Here is a 24,033-nt window from a genome sequence, read left to right on the forward strand (position 1 = left end):
TTACTAATGTATAGTTCCAACACATGTACCAAGGGAAAAATCCATATTCACAAGGAATCTGAGAAGGTTCCTGGACTTTCTATTACTCAGATCACACACATACTGCCACTAGATACTCAACTCAGTTCAAAATCTGTCACATTGAGATTCTCTGATTTATGTAAACACAGTATTGTTATGCCATGAAGATTAATATTGTAGATTACTTATGTACTAAAAGATTAAACCCAAAGGCTTATAAAATTCAGAAGAACTTTAATACATTAGGAGCCCAGTTAGAAAAATGAGGAAGGAAGCCAATTTAACAGATAAGATGTTCTCTGTTCAAGTGTTAAAAGCCTACAGGCTTCAAAAACATAACCTTACAAAGGTATGTCTACACTGCCCACGTTACAGCAAGGCTGCGGCAGTACTGTGACGTGAGCAGTGTAGTCACGTTTTATCGCCGGGGGAGAGCTCTCCCAGCAATAAAAAAATAACCACCGCGACCGAGCAGTGGTAGCTTTATCAGCGGGAGTGTGGCATTCGGCAATAAAGCGGTGTCTATACTGGCGCTTTTCAGCGTTAAAACTTTTGTCGCTCAGAGGGGGGGGGTTTCACACCCCTGAACGACTAGTTTTAGCACTGAAAGTGGCAGTATAGATACAGCCAAAGGGAGAAAGTAGCTTAAACTCTTCAGTGGCACATTCTCACATATACCTTGGGGCTATGCCATTAAGGACATTTTCATGGAGTTGTCATGTACATACATGTGACAATATATACAAATCCCTCCAAAATGCACCTTAGAAATACATTCCCTTTAATATAGAGGCTGGTTAATTTTAGCTTTCAGAAAAAAATTCAAATGGTTTCCCAAATCTTTCTCCTTATTGTGAGCAGAATATTGTTCTATGATGAGCTGGGTTCTTCTTACAATAAGGACAACAAAGGATTTGTCAATTGTGGAGTAATTAGCTCCAGTAAATCTTGCCAGTTAAAAAAATATAAATGACCTCAACAAAATGTCCCTGGAAGCATGACTTATGAGCATGCTCAATTAAGTTATTCCTTTTAGGGACTTGGGGCTTAACCCAGCAGCATGACGTATATGAATGGATCCCCAAGCCTGTGTGGAGCCCCACTAAAGACACCTGGTCTCCTCATGGGTACAGGGGTCCACCCATGTGCACAATATTGCTGGATCAGGACCTTGTATTGCAAACCCAATGATACTCAAAAAAGTTAAAGTAAATAACTGGAGGAAGACAAATTTCACCAGAACGTTAGAAAACTTTAAGCAAAACAATGTGACAAGCTGGCACACAGTTAAATCGAAGTTATTAAAATTTGTGATTTCACCATTTTTAGGACTGTGCTGAGAACAGAGAAGGGACATTTGACAGCACTCATTAGTAAGAGTTAACCACTCCAGAATTGGGCAAATATGTTTTTAATTGAATGGACTCTGGTAAAGCCTCTGTATACACAATAAAAAGGACTATACTATAGTAGACAGTAACATAGCTGTGTTTTGGCCTAACACTGAACACTGTCAAACCTAGCCACACATTCCATACACCACAAAATATTCCCTCAGGCCTGAGGAACTTTACTCTACAATTTAAAACGTTTCTCTTGCCAACTAAAGAGGAAAACCATAGGATCAACTTGAGAATACCGTCTCGTTCTACAGACTGAAAAGGGTTTCTATCATTTTTATGTCATGCTAGTCTCCCACCACGCACATCCAATTTTGACCTGTACATCCTGAAAAAAAATTACACATCCTATGGGCCAGATCCTCAACTATCATAGATTGTCAGATTCCACTGAAAGGTGCAACACCAATTTATGCCAAATGAGAATCTGGTCCATTATCTCAGACTGAAGAATAACCCTGTTGAATTCACTTTACATTTAGCGTGTAACAGGATTTCATTAGACTGTCAATGTTCTCATATGATCTATTACAATCTCAAAGTTACCTCTGCACACCCTAGTTATTACAGCACTAAAGCTAAGAAATAAATGGTGTTTCTTTAACATTAAACTGAGTGGCAAACCCACAGGAGAAAGGAAATTCACTTATGTCTGGCACTCCCCAAATCACCTACTTATTTCCATATTTCGCATTTTGCAATATGTAATGCAACAGGTAACCACAACAGGGTGCACTACAGTAGTTATTTCAAACTCATCTTTGAACATGTTTCAATTTGTGTTACTTCCTTAACAGAATGATATAAGGAGACCCAGTGTCAGCCCCTTATGACTGCACAAGGATAAGTACATAAGGATATAAGTTCATGCAAATAAACTAAGAAAAACTTTAAGTTGCTTTCTTTAAAGCAGATCTCTCAACTGCCACCAGCTTTCCTCCCATGGCTTTACACTGCATGACTGGGCCCTTTTAAAACAGCACTATCCTAAATCTAGTGAGGAACACAAGAGCACATACTCTAGCTCTCTAGTACATCTATGCTTCTTTAATCATTTTATGTATGAAGAGGCTTCATCTCATGTTATGCACATAATAGAAACATCTGTGAAATCTTGTGGGAGGACCTGTGATCTTGTAAAACTGAATTAGCCTTATATCAGACTACAGCATTCACACAAATATTTAATTAACAGACACTAATTTTAAGAGTACACCTAGTCCATATTTACTAAGGTTCTAATACACTAACAAAACAAATATGTAAAAAGCAGCATAAAAACTCAACTAATTTTTTTCTTCTCTATTCAGCATACACACAGCACCACATGGAATTCTCTTTCCTGTTAGCTTGAAAAAACAGTTGCTTTTAGACTGAGAGCATAAACGCGTTTTATGCTAGAGCACAATTTTTTTTTATGCCCAAGGCACAAAAACCATGGAAACAAGAGGTGTATTAATGGAAAGACTGATACAATCTCTGCTACAGTGGTGTCTCTATAGTTGAGTACAATGATCTGTTGAGTACTTTCCGCATTTCAAACCTGTAGCCTAGGCTGGCTTTGCGCTTTATGTACTAGCTAGCTACTGAGGAATAACAGAGCAGAAACGCCCCCTTATAGACTGCCAACAAACAAAAGAGGATATAATAGGGGACAGAAAAGAGTCAACACCCAGAGGTTCTATTTGATCCGCTGTTTTATTACCAAACCCACAGTAGCACGGCAACTCCAATAAAGAGGAAAAAGGTCACCTGCTCCTAAGTGAAAATGGCGGGGGGGTCGGTAGAGCTACACCCAAGACTGGAAGCTGGGACCCCAGGAGCTCATCACATTTAGCAAGTTGTGATGGAGAGCACCAAATGCAAAGGGGAGATGGACCCCCACCATCCCTGGGCCGGGGAGGGGGACAGTATGTTTTTTTAACCTGCCCCATGAATCACTCTCCTGAGTGGAGGGGCCTAACCCGACCCCCCCCCTCAAATCTGCCAGGAGCCAGAGTGAGCTCAGGCAGCTCCGAGCCGGGCCCGGGGGAGGGGTGTCACTGTCTCCCCTCGGCTGCGGGGAGGCCCGGGGCAGACGCCCCCCAACATGCGGGATTTCCTGGCAACAGGACGAGAAGTAGCTCAAAGAGGGGCCCCCCACCAGGCCCGCGCCCCCCACCATCACGTCCCTTCCGCCCGCCCCACCCCCGGAGTGTGAGCCCCCCTCACAACGCCGCGGACCCCCCAGCCCGGCTCGCGCTCACTGCCCCGGGCCCGTCGCCTCAGCTCCCACCCCAGCCCCCTCTCCACAGCCCCGCTCACCTCGTCCATCCCCAGGGCCATGCCCTGCAGCTGCTCCTCGTCCTCCAGCAGCTCGTTGAGCTGACACAGGGTCAGACCCTCCAGGAGCCGCGTGTCCACCGCCATCCCGGCCGCTCCGCTCCTCCGAGCCGCCGCCGCCTGCTCCGCCCGGGCCCTGCTCCGGCAGCCGCCACCAAACCGGAAGTGCCGCTGCGGTTGCTCCCCGTGCGGGTGGGTCGAGGGAGACGCCCCGGCGCCCGCAGCGCCCTCTGCAGGAGAGGGACAGTTAGGGGGCGCGCGGGGGTGGGGAGGGGAGAATCTGGGGCTCAGTGAGGGGGAGACACTAGGAGGGGAGCTGGTGTTCTCTGAGGGGGAAACACGAGGGGAGCTGGGGGAGTCACTGAGGGGGAGATATTAGATGGGGGCTCAGTGAGGGGGAGACACTCGCAGGGGAGCTGGGGGGGTCACTGAGGGGAGATATTAGATGTGGAGCTGGGGGAGTCACTGAGGGGGAAACACGAGGGGAGCTGGGGGAAACACGAGGGGAGCTGGGGGTGTCACTGAGGGGGAGATATTAGATGGGGGGCTCAGTGAGGTGGAGACACTAGCAGGGGAGCTGGGGGGGTCACTGAGGGGCAGATACGAGGAAGGGAGCTGGGAGTCACTGAGAGAGGAGCAGGGGTCACTGAGGGGAGACACTAGGAGGGGAGCAGGGGTCACTGAGAGGGGAGTTGTGGGGACACTGATGGGAACTGGGTGAAGAGACTAAGGGAGAGAGTTGATGAGGGGGTGGATTCAGGGCAGCATTGAGGGTTTTGGGGGAGAGTGCAGTTGGGTCTGGGGAAAGCAGAGTCACTGGAGTATTGAGGACACAAGGAAGATAAGCAGGGAGCGATGGGGTTGGACAGACTGGACCATGGGGTTTGGGATACTCTAGGGGAAGGACTAGGCAATGGAGACTGAACTCCCCTCTTCGCCTTACATGTGGCTCCTTCAGGTCAGGGAGGAAGAAGCTTGCCCCTTCCCAAGGTGTACGTGTTCTGTGGATAACAATCTGGCACTTTCACCAGCACTAAACTACCCCCCACCCCCGCACAAATAAAAGGTACCAACCCTTTGATATTTTCAACATTACTAACCATTTAGGTCCATAACCATTCCACTCTACTCCGCGCTGATTAGGCCTCAACTGGAGTATTGTGTCCAGTTCTGGGCGCCACATTTCAGGAAGATGTGGACAAATTGGAGAAAGTCCAGAGAAGAGCAACAAAAATGATTAAAGGCCTAGAAAATATGACCTATGAGGGAAATTGAAAAAATTGGTTTTGTTTAGTCTGGAGAAGAGAAGACTGAGAGGGGACATGATAATAGTCTTCAAGTACATAAAAGGTTGTTACACGGAGTGGGGAGAGAAATTGTTCTTCTTAACCTCTGAGGATAGGACAAGAAGCAATGGGCTTAAATTGCAGCAAGGGCAGTTTAGGTTGGACATTAGGAAAAACTTCCTAACTGTCAAAGTGGTTAAGCACTGGAATAAATTGCCTAGGGAGGTTGTGGAATCTCCATCACTGGGGATTTTTAAGAGCAGGTTGGACAAACACCTGTCAGGGATGGTCTAGATAAGGCGTGGGCAAACTACGACCTGCAAAAACGTATGCACATGCTCAAACCTAAACGTGTGTGTAAATATTTAGAGGATTGGGGCCTTAGGATTTATATTTAACACTAAATGACATAATGTGACCCTTAGTGGTTTACATTTTGTAAATAACAATACAGGGATGGAATCAACTTTTGCTTTATAATTTTTATTTAGTACAAAATCACAGAGTAAAATTTAAATCTATTGATGGGATTTATACTGCTGCTTATCACCATAGCAGCTGAGCACCTGTGTAAAATCAACAGCAATAATTAATTCCCTAATGGACTTTCTGGTGGCTCTTGTACTTCTCCCTTTTTGAGGTCATAAGTCTGCATAGAGTAGTTTTTTGTTTGTTTGTTTGTTTTGGGTGGGGGAGAGCTGGTAGAGGCATGGGAATAAAAGGGGTGTTTGAACTGTGACCATCACTTATGGTGGAAAGACTTTCTCAATGAGAAAGGCTTTGCCACCCTTCCTAAAGATGATCAGACTCTGGATTCACCTGCTCTTTACTGGAGGATTGTTCCTTAGTCAGATCCCTTCAACAGAGAATGTTTTGTCTCCAGCTCTCACGTACTTTGTCCTGAGCTTTAAGATCTGTGTTGTCCCAGAGGAGCTTAGCTGTCATGATGATTCATAGACTGAATTCAGTCTTTTATGTAGTTGGTTCTTGATCCAGTTGGAGCTTTGAAAATTAGGACCAAAACTGGCATTGGAAGCTGACTGGGAGCCAGTTGAGGGACTTGAGTTCAGGTCCATGGCATGAGCCATGGAAAAGGTGGGCATTGCATTCTGAACTAGCTGGCACCTGTGCATCATTTTCATGTTTAGTTTCAGATACAATGAGTTACAGCAGTGGTTTTCAACCTGTGGTCTGCAGACCCCTAAGATTTCCAAAGGGGTCTGCACCTCCATTTGAAATTTTGTAGGGTTCTGTCAATGAAAAAAGGTTGAAAGCCACTGAGTTTCAATAATCCAGACTAACACAATTACATGCATTTTTGTTCCCCTTTTGTTTATGACTGTACAGCTGTAAATTAGGAAGGAAAACTATACTTTAGCCAACTTCCTTACTAATTAAGCTCTTGACTGCATAACGTCTCAGAAGAGTGACCACATTATTGTTCTCAAATCCAGATTTAGTACTCACTCATATAAAAATAGCTAATATAATATCTCGCCAAACTTTTGTCAGTGTATAAGTATCTTCCTATTTAACGGTGGAATCACAGAACATATGCAAAGCTCTTTCTATCAAGCCTGCATTTCATATTAAATCAAAAATTGTTTAGAGACTATTACGTCAGCAAAAGCCTGGAGATTTAAAGATTCAGAACCACCACACCAGAAAGTTATGTGGCTCATGTTGGAATGTCTGCTTTAGTTTTAAAATTTGCTCATTTCTTCTGATTAATATATGTTAAGTACATATGTTAAATATTTGTATAGCAGCAACATTCTGAAATGTTTTATAGACTATGGGCAAATGTATTTCCTGGGTCAAATTATTACTAGACCAAATTAATTCCTGGTGCAACTCCACTGATGTTAATGGAGTTACACCAGGAATTAATTTGGTCTAGTAATAATTTGACCCAGGAAATCTCCAATTACTATAGTAGCTGATAACTAAAATTATGCCTAAAAATAATTTACTGGATCAATATATTTTCCAGTCTGCATATTATGTAAGTACTGACTTATTGGAATGCTTAGATAGTTAAAATATTTGCAGCTAAGAGGAGGGGACAAGTAGTGGTCATAAGGTCATTATCCTGGTTTTTGCCACCTTTGATGTGATGGAAGAAATACAGTTACCATATTAGGTCAAGCTTATCTCTGGTGTATATCCATTGAAGTGTAATGAAGTCACATTTTAATTTATTGGAGTTATACCAAGGATGAAGTTGGCCCAAGATATCCTAGCAGACAGCTGAATGTATAGATAAAAAAAATATGGTCTGTCGTCAGTCTAATACAACATACTCGGCTTCTTGACCTGAACAATCATTAGAGAGACAAGGTGGGTATGGTAGTATCTTTTATTGGATTGACTTCTCTTGGTGAGAGACAAGCTTTCAAGCTTACACAGAGCTCTTCTTCAGGTCTGAGAAACATACTCATCATATCACAGCTAAATACAAGGTGGAACAGATCGTTTGGCATAAGTAGTTAACACAAAGGACCATTCAAGGTGAAGTGGCCCATTAACTTCCCTCCAGTCACTGGGAAAAAAAGAAGGGAAGGGGAGAAAGCAGCTGGGCAGAGTTGGTAGCAGGTTATAGATTGTTGTAATAAACTATAAATCTAGTGTCTCAATTCACTCCATGATTTTTAGTGTCTAGCAAAGTTATGAATTTAATCTCCCAGGCTCAAATATACTGAACAATCATTGTAATTATTATTTATAGGCAAGCCACACAACCAACATACAACATGTACGTTGTGCTTTTTGAAGAAGCTTTCTGTTGTGTGTATATCCTCAACAGTGGGGGATGCTACATAAAGGGTAAATAAATGCTACTCATGAGCAATTTTCACCTGTGTGTTTACAGCTGACTGACAGGAGCTGCTGCAGCATGACCTTGTTATTCAAAACCAGCAGATAGTTGCTATGACAACACCATATCACATAACATTTACGCACACACCCATCATAGCGGGAAAAATAACATTTTAAAAAAGACATTTGAGGAGAAATTAAATAGATGAGGGCTTAAAAAAGACCCTCCTTTATAAAGGTATGAAGTAAGTGGGTATAACTTTATCAGGGTCACTTTATAAGCAGTATTGGGCAATGGTGTGGTTTAAGAGTGTGGCACTCTGATGTGTAAACCCAATTTTGCCACTCATTGTATGGTCTTGGGGAAGTTTCTCAGCCTTTGCCTATTTCCTCATTTATAAAATTGGGGATTTCTTCCTACCTCACAGGGGGATTGTAAGGAATAACAAATACTTGTAAACTGCTTTGAATTCATTGGGTAAAGCACTATCAATAATTTATTAGTCATATTACTAACTACTGTTTAGGAAGATTCACTAGTTAGTTATTTGGTTTACAGTGGCACAGAGAGGCCCCAGTCAGGATCAGCCCACTTCCCCTCCCCCAGACTGCTGCACCAAGTGGGAGCTATGTGAAAATGGGGGTAGCTGCAAGTCTGCTAATCCAGCCATCAGTAAATCAGTTCTTCTAATTAGTCACACTTCACATTAGTAGCTTTTATTCCATTAGAGTTAATAACCAGCTGATACATAATAGTGAAGTCATGGCAAAATGTACAGAGGGACTTGAACGAACTCATTAGCCCCGGGGCAGCTGCTCCTTTTGACCCTCTGCCCACCCCCCCCAGGCAGCCCAGGGGGCCTGCTGTAACATCACTGCCCCTTTTGTGCCCCCCATCGGCGGCCCTGATGGGTCCCTACTAGCAGCAGCACTTTAATGCCAGCTGAGTACGGGCTGGTACCAGCGGCCACTTTTTACCAGTACGCCATACCGGCCTATACTGGCTTATTTTCAACCCCTGAGTACAACCCATATTGCCAATAACCTTTCTAACTGCTTAGTCAGACTTGTTTAAGAGCTATAACTCTTGGGGTGGAGTTTCTGTTTATTGCAGCTTGCTGGGTGGCATTTTAGTCACCTATAGCCCTACCTTCTTGGACACAGTTTGTGTGTAATTTAGCTTCCTCGCCAGCTGGGAGAGGCAACTGAGGTTAAAAGAGAGGTGAGATGAGACAGCAGCGTTCAGCTGCTTTTGTATAAACATGTATTCCAGTCTTGACAGTTATGTGCAATTCCATTCAGCCACATTAATGAAAGATAAAGGTATTGAGGCAGAATGGTCTCTTGGGCTGAGCACAGGGCTGGGTGTCAAGAACTCCAGAATCTTGCCTCTGTTGGGACACTGGGAGAGACGCCACACTTATCACGAACCGTGCGTGACAGGACATCAGATACTTAGGAGTGGTTCCTGTTTATCTTTCCTGGTATTACTTTTATGCTGACAGCATTTTATGAACATTAAGTTTGTTGACATGCAAATTATGGAACACAGGCTCCTTTCCTTACAGCACTCAGTCATACAATCAAAACCCACAGGTGTAGTGAAATGGATTTCTCCCATAGCCATTGAAAAAGTGCCCTGGATATCTATCAAAGTGCTTTATTCTGGCAAGAGGAATTTATTTTCAGTAGAAAGGAACGAAAAGGCTCAAGATCAAAATGAAAATCATGTTGCATAGCATTTAATAAAGAATCCAACATTAGTATTAGAAAGAATCAGCATCCAGCCTATTTTATTAATATTTATATTGATGTATTTTTAAACATGATCCTGGATCTCCCTTTCTCACCTTGTATCATTTCAAGGTTATTTCTGGTACAAGCGCATATTTATTAGGTGTATCCATGTTTTGCAAGTCACCTTCTCGACAGCTTGTTTTGCCTGGAAAAACTGGTTAGTTACACAGAAACTGAATTGCAAATCTAATCTTTGGAGTCTATTAACCCTTGTAAGTCTGGTTGGCAAACACCACGTACATTGTTCAAGCTACCCTGTGACTTGTTAATTTCCTTGTTTATATTTAGGAAGAGGAGCCCCCATGTGCTTCTCTTCAGACTCCACATTCTAGTCAAAGACTGATTCTCTCATGTATCAAAATGATGTGACCATCCAGAATATTGGGGTAGAGACAGTGGTCCCAGTGCTAGTTGAGAGATCAAGAGTTGATTGTCAGTGCCTTGCTTCTCAAGCTAGAAAGGGCAGGGGTTGCTACAGAGGCAATACAGCAAGAGCCTAGTCCTGGACACGTTGGTCATCATAAATTCCCAGTGAAGTCAGTGCACAAGACCTAGAAGCTAAGGTGCTCGAATCTGAAAAACAAAGGTATCTAGCAACTCAAATATTGAAACAGAGGTGCTTTGTGGATCTGTAATGTTTTCACATACCTGTGTAACCAAACACTCCAATGCCTAACCACTGAAATAAATACATGTTCTTATTTTGGCATAGTCAGATGTATTAGAATATACACGTACTGAAATAAACACAGCTGGGTTGATTCACCACACTATGTTTCCATGGTGATGTCAACAGGACATCCGCATTCATTGTCAGCGTGAAGGTACAGATGTAACCATGTGTCACTGATGCGTGGCTATGACCACAGTATCTCACCTTGAATAGATTTTTGGTGGGGTCCTTCAGCATTTACACCAAACACAGCTATGTTTATGCCAGTATGCACACAGCTCTTGGAATGACATGAAGTAGCTGTAGGAAGGAAAGTGCTACACATGCTCAGCATAGCAATTGCAATCATTCTGAACTTCTTTCCAAACCTAATTTCTTCCAGCTCTGCAGCATGTGCCTTCAGTACCAAGGTCAAGAGGTTAAGTTTTAAAACAAAGTCAGTTGAGTTATGTGTGTAGAAAATAAATACCCTTTATCTTAAAAGGAGAAAACTTTTTCTCCAGGATTGCATAACTCAACAGGGTCTGAACAGAGTGATGAATGAATGAGGCGGTTTCGAATAGAACAGCTAGTTCAACCTTCACTATAGCAATGGTACAGGCACAATAAGAATAAAATACTTTGCAGACATCTTCAAAGTGCTTTAAAATGTTAACTGATACAAACATCCCTGTGAGGCAGTAGTATCCCCATTTTATAGATGGGGTAACACTGGAAGTTGTGAGTTTGTATGTTCGTGGAAGGCAGAATGTATTATACACTCGCAGTGATCTGGAAATATTAATTATTTAAGTACTTGCCCAAGTCAAAAAATCAGAGTCAGTCTTAGAGTTGCGATTAATATCCTGACTTTTAGTCTGGGATCATACTAAGGCACCAAAGCTAGAAGGAAATCTTAGGGACCATAGCATAAAGAAAGATCCAGGCCTACTTGTGATTTGACAGGATAACTTAGGGCATTCACAAACCTTAAAATTTAACCCTATCCAGAAAAAATGCCTTGAGTTGTTCTACTATATAGCAGGGAATCCAGCATCTGTGGCAATGAATACCTAGAAAAGTCAAAATCTGATGTCAGGTCAGACTGTTGCCACTGATATGGCCAGTTTGCAGTTTCCAATGTGTTCTTAGGATCTAAGCATCTGGAGTATTAATACAAATGAGATTATTATAATAAGCCTGGGAACCAAGATTCCTATTTGAGTGCATTTTAACATAACACTATGCAGGCTCAGGTTCAGTACAATCTTTGAGAGTGCTGGCATTGCAATGAAATGTATTACAGTTTACATACCCCATTTAATTTTTTATAGGACTCTCCAGCTCACCCAAGCACCTCTGGCTCTGTTTTCCAGCATCCCATTTGTTAGCTGGCACTTTATTTTCTTTACCTAGGATTGTTCTAAACAGCACTTCATAGGCAAAGGCAGTATTCTCTAGGTCCATTAATCATATTTCTCAGACTTTGCTAAAGAGTAGAAATTTACTCCACTTTTAAGGACTATTGGCCACATTTTGTTCCTAGTATCAGAGGGGTAGCCATGTTAGTCTGGATCTGTAAAAAGCAACAGAGTCTCCTGTGGCACCTTTAAGACTAACAGATGTATTGGAGCATAAGCTTTCGTGGGTGAATACCCATGCGTCTGACGAAGTGGGTATTCACCCACGAAAGCTTATGCTCCAATACATCTGTTAGTCTTAAAGGTGCCACAGGACTCTCTGTTGATTTTGTTCCTAGTTAAATTGATGTAAATGCAGAGTTATCCCTACCCCTTTCAGCTTCTACATGGGGTCCATACACCTGTCACCCCTATAGAATAATTTTCTGCAATCAGGTATGTGCCTAGCTATTTACTGTGGAAATGTCCGTAGAATGGTACAGATGACTCTCTAGAACAGTGGCTCTCAAACTTTTTTACTGGTGACCCCTTTCACATAGCAAGCCTCTGAGTGCGACCCCCCCTTATAAATTAAAAACACTTTTTTATATATTTAACACCATTATAAATGGAGGCAAAGCGGGATTTGGGGTGGAGGTTGACAGCTTGCGACCCCCATGTAATCACCTCACGAGCCCCTAAGGGGTCCTGACCCTCAGTTTGAGAACCTCTGCTCTAGAATGAGGCAGAATTTCACAAGCACAGGAAGATAAAACAAACGATTGTACTAGGAATGGCATCACCCTTGGGTTACCTTTGAATTCCAAGGCCCAGACTTTTATCACATTACAAAGGCTGGATACTAAAGATAGAGCTGGTCATGGGGCACATTGCTTTGTGAAATGATCAGATAATATCACACAGAAGGGCAGACATACGAACCAAATGAGAGGCAGAATAAAAACAAGTCATGAAGCTGGTTACACCTACTGTTAGGATTCAATATGATTAGCTGATGTTCAGCATAACCTGATCCTTGTAGGTATTGCATCTCATCATTCCCAATGACAGGGCCAGAAAGGTATGTGGTTGTATTCACAAGTTGTCTTGTTAAAAATAACCTGCAACTTATTTGTAAATGAATCAAGCCTTGAGACGCTGGTTATGAAGTTGAACGGCAGAGGTAGTATTTTATTTTTAAAGTATCCCCTTTGAGGACACTAAAACAGTTTGTAAAATGTCACTTTAAAAATAAAAAACAACAACATTGCAAACGAGAAAGCTGCCACAAAGTATTACAGAGCAGCATCCAAACCCCGGAAAGTAATTAACACGAGCGCTAAAGTGCTTGAGGTCATTAAATAACTGCGCAACCTGAATCAATCTTCCCTGTATAAGATACAATTAATGCTATTTTTAAACTAGCACCTTGCTGGCTGCATAAACATTCCTGCCAATCTTTATGGAGTGGTCGTAAGATTGGACCAGATCCACCAGTGTTGTATGCAGTTAGAAATGGTATCTTTCTTTCTGCCCTCCGACTAATAAATAAATAAATAAATAAAAATAATCAAAGAACTAAATGTGGAATTCAGGCAGTTGCAGTTAGATTTCAAGGAATGTGGCGGTATGGATTTCTCATGCACTGACGCTGCTAGCATAGCCCATAGCTGAATGGGGCCTAGGTAGGGTTTATAAAGTGCCATCATTTATATTTTATGCCTGGTTTTAGGTAATATTTCTCAACCCGGCACTGAAATTGTGAATTTAAAAACAAACATAAGACTGACTGGCTTTCAATGGATGATGGAGCCAGACAGAAACCATGCTGGTGCCCACAGAGATAGAGCCATTTAAAAAAAAGTAACCAAGCTATGGTAAAACTTTACATCCTTTACAAACAAAAAAAATCACCAAACTCCATCAGCGATTCAGAAGGCAGGATATGCCGGTGGGCCCCTGGCTCACTGCAATGAAGCTAATAAAAGCTCTGCATGGTAGTGGTTTAGACCAGAACCTGAACCTGCAGACACTCTGTGCAGAACTCTCATAGATTTGAATAAGAGTTCTGCACTTTGGGGCTGATCCAGCTCCCATTGAAACCAATGGGAGTCTTTCCATTGACTTCACTGAGTGTGGGATTGGCACCAGACTGACTGCAGGATCAAGCTCTTACTTTATGTTCAATGTCTTCCTACCAATTCACAGAACTACCTCCTGAAGTTCCTTAAGGAGGTTCATTCTTCCCCTCCATGCATGTGTATAACACCCGTTACAATTAACAGCAATTAAACAGGCATATCCGTGAGAGAACAGACCTCATCAACTGCCTTGGGAATTGCTGACTCTAAGAAAAGAAACCCAGTAGAAATACTGGGAATTGCTAAAGACCCAACTCCCCTTAATAAACCAGGCCCATTGTTTCCCTGTTTTACCAGTCTGCCTACTGGAAGGTTAGTATGCGTGACTAGTAAACAGGCCTTGTTCTACAGTAATGTGTCCGAGTTTGGACTACAGTGGACTCCTGTTTCAGCATCCCAGCAAGGATCTTGCATGGAATCCCTGGTGCTCTCTCACTTGTGAGCTACAGGATTGTAACCATCCTGTCTCAATCCAGAGAGAGCACGTCACACCCTGAACTCTTCATCCAGTCCTCCCAGCGGCTTCATCGAATGTCCACTGGCAGCAGCTAAGCTAGTCTCCAGATGATAGCCGTCCCCTGTGCCAGTTTCGAGCCCGAGGATCTGTCTCTGCACCAGCTTGGAATAAAGGCCGCCTTCTTCCATGAGCTCCTTGTGCATTCCCTGCTGCACCACTCGGCCCTTGTCTAAAACAATGATGTTGTGTGCCTTCTCGACAGTGCTCAGCCTGTGGGCTATGACAAGCACAGTGTGGTTCTGCAAGTCACCATAAATTGCTTGCTGAATCTGTTTGGGGGATGGGGGTTGGGAAGGGAAGAGATTAACACACAAATGTCACTGTTACTCATGGGGGAGGGGGGGCAGGGGAGAGTGTCTTTTATGACTCCTTACTAAGAAATCTGGAATAACAGGTTTATTCTCCTCTGGATACACATGGATCTATTAACAGGATGTCCCATTAGTATTAATGGGAAATAAGCATGAATATCACTGCTCTGGATGGACTACTTATTCCTAAGCACTCCCTCAAACCGCTCAAAATTCAACTCACAAAGCCCATCCATGCAATGCAGCAGCAGCTGCTGCAGCCACCAACTGGTCTGGTGGGTCTAGAGATTACAGCCCTGATCCCGCAAGGTGAACTCTCATTAGGACTGGGCCCTGAATTTAGAAGCCCTTCTATAGTGGCAGGGGCTGAAAGAAGCTTGCACCTACTAAATGCAGTGCTTTGGAAAAAAGGGGATATTGGCTGGCTGAGCATCAATAAAGGCAGCATAAAAAAAAAAAGACATTTTTCTTAACATAGTAAGGCAGCCAGTTATGTTAGGTATGTGTCAAATGGACACACCTTCTACCTGCTTGGAAACAAAGATGGCCGTAGTCTCACAGCTGTCATCATTAATAAAGCATCTGGCTGTCATCAGTACTAATCCTGAAATGCATTCATGTTACACAAATACAAACCTGTATTTCCATTTGACTAGAGCCAGTTTCAGCCTTTCGTATATTTCAGTGGGACTTTCAGGCAGGCCCTTCCAAACTCCAAAGTCCCATCTGTTTGTGTGTGGACGTTAATGAACCCATACGCATTTGTTAAGAATTAAGATTTTCCTCAGTAACCATAGTCAAAACTTCCCCTCCATCCCGCTGCTGTGGAGTGTGGCAGGTGGTGCACTCTGTCCTAGAAATGGCTGCATTTCAATGGTTGGAAGTTTGCATAATGCCGTGGGATAAATGTAAGGTATATTATATTAAACACCCTTCCACTGCCAGCTTCAACATTTAAGAGCCAGTTTCTCTTAACCGCAGGGATCATGCTGTTTTGGGACAGGCACTGTAGACTACACATCTTGCTATGGTGCCTCATATTAAGTTGCATCGTGTACTGAGATGATAGTGTATAAGTTCAGAATACAATGCATCTGACCGCTCCTAACAGTGTTCCAGGCTCACTGTACTGCACTGTAGCATCAGCATGAGATATGTCCTTAGGTCCTGCTGTGGGACTTCAGCTCCACAGTCTGACTCAGACGAGTGCTACCAACTGAGTCATTCCGACATGAGGTATTCAAACCAGCTGCAGTCAACCATGGATCTCAAGTCCCCACATTTTTGCTGAATTGTTCAGTAGATCTGCAGTCATATTACCTCCTCGAGCTGTGATTTCATCAGATCCCTGAAAGCAAAGCAAGTCTGGGGAAAATCACTACAGGAACTCCTCACTTTAAAAGGGGAGGGGATAGCTCAGTGGTTTGAGCATTGGCCTGCGAAACCCAGGGTTGTGAGTTCAATCCTTGAAGGGGCCACTTAGGGAATCTGGGGCAAAAATCAGTACTTGGTCCTGCTAGTGAAGGCAGGGGGCTGGACTCCATGACCTTTCGAGGTCCCTTCCAGCTCTATGAGATAGGTATATCTCAATATATATATCTATAACGTCGTCCTGGTTAACGTCGTTTCGTCGCTGATCTATTAGAGAACATGCGCGTTTAAAGTAGCGCAAGGCTCCCTTATAACGTTGTTTGGCAGATGCCTGCTTTGTCCACTGCTTGCAGAAAGAGCAGCCTGTTGGACCTAGCTGGTGGGGGCTTGGAACCAGAGTGGGCTGGCAGCCCCCGTCAGCTCCCCTAAGTTCCCTGTGCGGCTGCCTCCCAGCAGGCTATCAATTGCCAGGCAGTTCAGGTGTCCCTCCCACAACTGCCGTGTGCTACTCCTGCCCTCTGCCTTGGAGCTGCTCCCGGGAGCCTCCTGCTTGCTGTGCAGGGTGTGGAGGGGAAGAGGGGTGCTGATGTCAGGGTGTCCCCCTGCTCCTGCACCGCATCTCCACAGAGCAGGGGGTACACGACAGGACTCAGGACGGAGGGAGCTTGCTGGCAGCAGCTGCTGTCTCAACTTGCTGATCTACTTAAAAAGGCAGTGTACTTAGAGTGGGGTCAGCGTACTTAAAGAGGCAATGCGCATCTGTCTCACACACACATGCACCCCCCAGCACTTTGGAAAGTGGAGGGAGTGGTGCGCTCCAGTGGGATAGCCTGGGTTCATCATCACGTTCAGTTTCTGCAGGGAATGTTTGCAGCCACTGCCAAGCCTCTGTTGTGTCTCCTCCATTCCTGCTGCCTTGTAGAGTGAGGCTACATTAACAACAATATGTTAACCCTTGAGGGCTCAGCCAAGTGCTAGTTAATCATTTCGCAGCAAGGCATTCCCTGGGAAATATCCCACCCACTGACTCCACCACCTCAACCAAGCTTCACAAGCATCATTACTGTGTACAGTATTAAATTGTTTGTTTAAAACTTATAGTGTGTGTGTGTGTGTGTGTGTGTGTGTGTGTAGATAGATATAGATTTTTGTCTGGTGAAAAATTTTTCCCTGGAACCTAACTCCCCCTATTTATATTAATTCTATGGGGAAATTGGATTCACTTAACATCGTTTTGCTTACAGTAGCATTTTTCAGGAACATAACTACACCGTTAAGCGAGGAGTTACTGTACTCAGATGGGAGCTCTCTATGGAAAATGGAGGTGCTGCAGAAAGTGGTGCTGGTGATTCACCAACTTTCCTTCAAGATGGTACCAAAGCAATATCCCAACATGTTAGGGGGCGCTGTGGTACCAAGGTGTCATATCAGACTAGACAAAGGCTCTGACTGCTCACTATCCCTGAAGGCTCCCTGGGTACTGTTGGCAAGAGCAGAGAGGCTCATTCTGGTGTCCTGGCTACATTCCAGCTCAGGCAATTACATTCTGCCTTACTGCAGTTTCACCAGGATACAGTTTTCTCCACTCCCTGTCCTAAGCTGTTGTGTAATGTTGCTGTGCACTGTTTAACTTCTTCCCTGGGCAAAGCGATTTGTATTGAACCTGAATTAGTCTTGGTATGTTATAGATGCCAGATCATTCCCTTTGTAATGGTTACAATCTTGTTTGAAAGAAGATAAAGCGGAAATTAGTTTCTAATTCTCACCTGCTCATACAATTGCCAGATGTTAAGAAGGCAACACATTATGTCCAGACTATGCAGGCCCACCATCTAGAAATTGCAGCTCAGGTCTCTGCCCGTCTGTACCCCAAAGTCCAGACTTAACTCCTATTTATTTCCTGGAATAAACTGAATTAGCCCTACTAACCGTGTGTTCACTCTCTGCATCCAGGGCACTTGTGGCTTCATCTAGGATTAGGATTGGGGGGGCTCGGATCAAAGCCCTTGCAATAGCCACTCTCTGCTTCTGGCCACCAGACAGCTGGGCTCCTTTTTCACCAGCTTCTGTTGGATGAAAGGGGGGGGGGAAATGAGACAAAAAAAATCAAGATGTATCATTGGATTCAGATTTCTTTCAGTACACCCCCGTGAGGTAAGGCAGTGCGATTTTCCCTATGGGGAACTAAGTTGCAGAGAGATTCAGCGATTCCAAGACCAGATGGAACTACTGTGATCATCTACCTCCTGTATAACACAGGTCAGAGAACTTCCCCAAAGTAACACCTAGAGCAGATCTTTTAGTAGTAACATCCAATCTTGCTTAAAAATAGTCAGTGAAGCAGAATCCACCATGACCCTTAATTAATTTAATTTAATTAATGGAGATATCCTATCTCCTAGAACTGGAAGGGACCTTGAAAGGTCATCAAGTCCAGCCCCCTGCCTTCACTAGCAGGACCAGATACTGATTTTGCCCCAGATCCCTAAGTGGCCCCCTCAAGAATTGAACTCACAACCCTGGATTTAGCAGGCCAATGCTCAAACCACTGAGCTATCCCTCCCACCCTTGATAAACTGTTCCAATGGTTAGTTACCCTAAGGCTAAGTGACTTGCCCAAAGTGACATAGGAAGTCAGTGGCAGAGCAGGGAATTGAACTGCAGTCTCCCAAGTCCTAGGCTAGTGCCCTAATACACCTCATCCCTAAGCTGAAAGGACTGCATCAAGGGAACTGGGGGGTGGGGGGAGTCATTCAATCTCGATGGCCTGATCCTCTTCAGTCCTTGGCACCTCTTCCCAGACTGCAAACAGGGACACTAAGGATACATCTACACAGTGAGCAGCAGTGAGTCCTCCAAGCCCAGGATGACAAGCTCAGACTCACAGCGCTTGCGCTACCGTGCTAAAAATAATTGTGTTGATATTGCGTCTCCGGCTGGAGCTCAGGCTCTGAAGCGCATCCCCCTCCCTTGGCTTCAGAGCCCAGGCTCCAGCCTGAGGTGCAACCATGTCGCAGCAGCACAAGTCCCGTGAGCTCCAGTCTGTCGTCCCTGGCTTGGAGGCTCACTGCCATGGGCTGTGTAGCGGTACCCTTTGTGTCAATTGTTGGGGGTGTGTGTGTGTGTGTTATATACACACTAGAGCCCTGGAAACTGAACTGATACCCACCATTCACGTAAACCACCAAACTGCTAGATGGAGAATGAAGGGCCCAAGGTTCTTTAGCTGTTTTCCCTCCCTCACTTCCAGAATATTTATTAATATGCTTTGGATACAGATCAACTTTCCCTGTTCGATATTTTGTATTATTTCCCCTACCCTGAAAACAGGAACCAAAAGTATTTTGGTACAAGAAGAGATGGGTGTTCTAGTCTCCCAGAAGCTATTCTAACTGTGCCCTCCTCGGAAATGCTGGCCTGGGATTTTTAAGGTCAATACTCCTCAATAAGGACCTGATCCAAAGCCCACTGAACTCAATGGGAGTCCTTCAGGCCCTAAGTTACCAAAATAACCCTGTGCCCCTATGGTAGCCATACCCTTAAAGGAATGCTATAACTGTTCTCTCCAGCAGTGGATCACCACAGTCAACCCGGCATTTTAGGGGATTGACACATGCTACAGTGATTCCAAGAGCCCTTGCTCTTAGAATGAGAAATGCTACACGAGACTGGAAGATCAACTATACAAAATCTTCACTGACCAGTTCTTCTAAGGAAACCTCAGCACTGAAAGGTAGCACCAGTTATTGCTACTTCTGCACATTTACATATACTGTCAGTTACATGGGCTCTCTCCCCTAGAGACTCATTCTGCAGATCTTTCAGTGAAGAGAGATGGGAGGGGAAACTGAAACATTTCGGTTGCATCATATAAGCCATTTGTCCCAATGCAAAGTGCTTCTGTCACCAACACATCAACTCTTGTTCCTGCAGACTTATTGTCATTTTATTTTCTTGGTAAGCAGGAGCAGGTTGGTTTATGCCTCACTGCTCAGTTTTATTGCTATTGAATTGCTAAGAGAATAAGCGCACTGAAAAACTAAAAGACATAGAGGGTGTGTTCCGTCCAGGACCTGGCGCTGGATGAAAGAGGAGTTAGGGATCCAGAGCCCAATCCTGTTCCCGCGGAAAGCTGACTTAAAGCCTCCCATTCGCCACATAACAGATATACCAGGGGCAACAATAGCACAGAGTTCCACATAAAGCCCAACCAGGTGCCACAGCCCTGACTTGGAGAGACCACCTCTGAGGGGAGAAGATAGCTCAGACTCCGTAGCTCATTCAGTCCTTGGCCTCTCTAATGAGTCTGTCAATAAGGGGGGGGGGGGAAAACTGAGACCAAACTAAGTTCACACACAGTAAGCCATGGAACATAAGAAACATAAAAATGGCCACACTGGGTCCACCTAGCCCAGTAGCCTGCCAACACTGGGCGATGCCAGATGCTTCAGTGGGAATGAACAGAACAGGGCAATTATTGAGTCATCCATCCTGTCAGCCAGTCCCAATATTTGGCAGTCAGAGGCCATCTTGGCCAACAACCATCAACTGTCAGTGAGTTTTGGTCACTGCTAACATGAGCTGAATTTAATTCCTTAACCTGAGAGGACTGGCTCAGTATGTTACCACCAATCTCCAAGAAGTGTTTTGGATATTTAAGTGCCATGCTTCTGCTGCAACTGAAGCAAACGAAATGGTCCGTACTACCTGTATTGTAGCCATCTTGCAACTCTGTGATAAACGCATGTGCATTGGCCTTCTGAGCAGCTTGGACAACCGACTCGAATGAGACTGAAGTTAAACCATATGAAATATTTTCTGCAATAGATCGAGCAAACAACACTGGCTCTTGGCTCACCAAAGAAATCTGCAGAAAGGAAGGGAAGAGGCAGTCAGAACCAAAACAGAACAGTCACAGTTTAATGATTACAGTCCTCTCGCCGATTATAATAATTGGTTCCAGTTGGTTTGTGAGTGTAGATGGCAGAGTTCCACCGTTAAACCTAGACCTAAAGTGCCTAAACCAGAGAGGATTTCAGCGAGGGTACTAATTACACTCTGTTGTAGGCTGCCCGTGTGAGCAATGCAGCTGTGCCCTCAGAAGGAGCTCTTAACTGACTCATGGAAGCTGCAGGGCATTAGTCAGCACTGAAGCACATTTTGCCAGATGTACCTGGTATTTTAGTGTGGGGAAGTGATTACGCACCACCTTCATATTGAACCAAGAAACGAAACTGACAACACTGTAGGAGCTAAGGGAAATAACACCTTCTAGTGCTTTGTGGTTTCTGCTCTGTTTGAAAGTGCAGCTCTTGGAGAACAAAAGTGAATCTGGTCTGTTTATCTCAGGGTATTACCCTATTAAGCACTGCAGCAATGGGACAAAACCCTGCAGCTTCCACTAGTGATATTGTTGCATTTTGGTTGTAACACTGCAAGCTCAGGGCTGTCATTTCTTATAGTCCACCAGGCAGTAACACGAAACCAGTCCCAGGGCTGGCAACATGTGTCAGTCAGACTAGAGAGAGCCTCCTGCTTAGTCTATCCGGTCACCATGGTTAGGCATCTTGAACACAGCATGGAGATCGCTGTCGGTGCTGGCTGCAGCAACAGCCTAGCAACCAACACAATAAACTCATGTCCAAAACCATTTAAGTCACTAGAAGCATGAAGTCAGTATAAAGTGCTCCAGGCCTATAGAAGACAGTGCACTGGTGGGGCGTCTGAGAATTAGACCGTTCAGCCACACAGCCCTATTGGCTCTGCGTCATTTTTCAATCCCAAAATTAGAAAGTTAGAGAGCTGTCATTTTTGACTTCCTAAACAATGCCTTCTCCTTCCCACCCTGAAAGCAACCGCTTCAAACTGCAGTTTATAACCCCCTTCTGTAAACTCTCTTACATTTTAAAAATCAAATTTTCCAAACTATCTCTCAGAAATTCACATGTAGAGCAACAGCAGATATTAAAAGCATATACAACAAACATTAACAGCCTTATTTGTGTTACTGACACCACAACATCAGGCTATTTAAATGGAAAGGATTTAAAAAAACTTACTAATTTACTTTTCACCATTTATGCCACTGTTTATTTTTTAAATTTCTCTTGTCATGGACAAAGACTAGTCAATTTCAGTTTTGGTTTAGAGTCAGTTTCTAATCCCTTATGTTTTCAGGTTCTCATGCAGAAGCTTAATGTTGTGTATTCTGGGTTGTAACCACTGCAGAGGAATGTTTATTTGTGTAAGAAATGAAGCCTGCAGACTTCCAGAGTCATCTTGGGCAAGTCACTTAACCTTTCTGTCTCTTGGCTTCGCCGATGGGGATCATATACGTCACAGGGGTGTTGGAAGATTTAACTAATTAATATTCGTAAAGTGCATGGAGATCCTTGGATAGAAGGTGCTGTAGAAGTGCAAAGTATTTAAAAAACCTGGTTTATATTAGAATTTTTAAAAACACCCAAACAATCACGGACATGGTTCTACTTGTCTTAGGTTGAACTAGTCAAAACAAAGCCAATTTTGGGGTGAAATTTTTTTTTGGGGGGGAAGTGCATTTCTTCCTCTTCTTCCTCCCCACTCCCCCATCAAAAAAATTGATTATTTTTTTAACCAGCTCTAGTCTCAGGCATTGAGGAAACATTTCAGAAAGAGCTAAATTAAATGTTGGGCCCAAATTTGACCAGACAGTATCCCCTGAATGATCTAAAACGCTTTGATCCATGGCAGATTAGAGCTATAATAGGTTTATGAGTAACTCGTACCACTGAGTGCAGGTACTTGTGATCATACATGTTAATAGGCTGCCCGTCCAGCAGGACCTGCCCATCTTGAAGAGGGTAGAAATTCTCCAGAATATTGACGCAGGAGCTCTTCCCACTGCCCGAAGGACCCACGAGCGCAGTCACTTTGCCAGGATAGAGGGTGAAGGACACATTCTGTAAACGTAAGAGGTGAGTGAGTGATAGCCTGTGTACCCAGCCTTTTATAGCATCCATGTGTCTGATCTGCAGAGAGTACACTAGAAAAGGCAGCTGAAACAGAGTGAAAACAGTGATCAGGGTTTTCTTTAGTGCTGCTGTCCTACCACTGGTTGATTGGCTGCCTCCAGCTTCAATGCCAGGTGATGAGCATCAATGAGCTCCCACTAGATAATCTCCCAGTGCTGTATCATCATCTTCCACCTCACTCCTCCCCTCCCCCACAACAAGCAGGTGGGCCCAACATCTTTTCTTCAAACTCACCTATTCATAGAACAGGCATGTACAAAAGCCAGGAGAGAGACTGCAGATCACACCCCTTTCCTCTGCTACTCTGACCCAACTTAACTTGGAAATGGTCAGTGGCCTCTCTCCAGTCCCCAGTGGTCTGGTGGCCACATCATAAAAGGCACAACCACAACTGGCAACTTTGTTGGTCGTCTCACTAGAGAAGCTGAGGGCTGAATGGGCTAGATCTAGAGGGTCAGGATTGAGGCCCACTGGCACCGGGCAGCATGGGGACGCTTTCTCTGCTGTCCCTGTGCTACACCTGTCCTGCGGCTCAGTCTCAAAGGCTGGCAGTCCAGCAATGCCCTGGTACCCATCCTCTCATCTCACCCCTGCTCTTTTTGATTTAATGGGTGGATCCTTTTTCAGGGCCCTCCCTCCACCTACTGGAGGTCGAACAGGCCAACAGCTTTCACTAGCACGACACAAAACACAACACGCCCGCAGTTGCACAAACCACCACCACCACAAATGGGCAGCTCTACATATCCTGCTCTCGGTTTCCCTCCAGTGTTATATATATAACACTTGGAATCTAGCTGATTCTCCGAGACCAACCCGTTACCCATATATCCCACGCATCTGAGATCAGTACCTGGTTCGCAGTCTGCCAAGCCTCTCGAGTGACCTAGAAACATCCCTTCTGTCTCAGTGTTAAACAGCTACAAAAGGCTTTCTAGTAAGTGAGCTCACAGATGGACTTTTCCAGCTATGCAAAATCATA

The 24,033-nt window shown here is 44.2% G+C and overlaps 2 protein-coding genes across 2 annotated transcripts in view; both read right to left on the reverse strand.

Moving 5' to 3' along the window:
• VPS37B (VPS37B subunit of ESCRT-I) overlaps positions 1-3,883 on the reverse strand; it is a 31,588-nt gene extending 27,705 nt beyond the window's left edge. Inside the window, exon 1 of the mRNA XM_024196165.2 lies at positions 3,726-3,883. Coding sequence (XP_024051933.1) covers positions 3,726-3,830 — 105 coding nt within the window. The 5' untranslated portion in view covers positions 3,831-3,883. The remainder of the gene's footprint in view (positions 1-3,725) is intronic.
• Positions 3,884-12,880: 8,997 nt separating this feature from the next.
• ABCB9 (ATP binding cassette subfamily B member 9) overlaps positions 12,881-24,033 on the reverse strand; it is a 33,285-nt gene continuing 22,132 nt past the window's right edge. Inside the window, exons 9-12 of the mRNA XM_024196164.2 lie at positions 22,806-22,979; positions 20,746-20,905; positions 17,968-18,104; positions 12,881-14,625 (exon numbers count right to left, since the gene is read on the reverse strand). Of these exons, the coding sequence (XP_024051932.1) occupies positions 14,326-14,625; positions 17,968-18,104; positions 20,746-20,905; positions 22,806-22,979 (771 nt within the window). The 3' untranslated portion in view covers positions 12,881-14,325. The remainder of the gene's footprint in view (positions 14,626-17,967; positions 18,105-20,745; positions 20,906-22,805; positions 22,980-24,033) is intronic.

Source organism: Terrapene carolina, unplaced genomic scaffold (genome assembly GCF_002925995.2).
Source record: "Terrapene carolina triunguis isolate 2854851 unplaced genomic scaffold, T_m_triunguis-2.0 Scaffold234, whole genome shotgun sequence".
NCBI classification, from domain to species: Eukaryota; Metazoa; Chordata; order Testudines; family Emydidae; genus Terrapene; species Terrapene triunguis.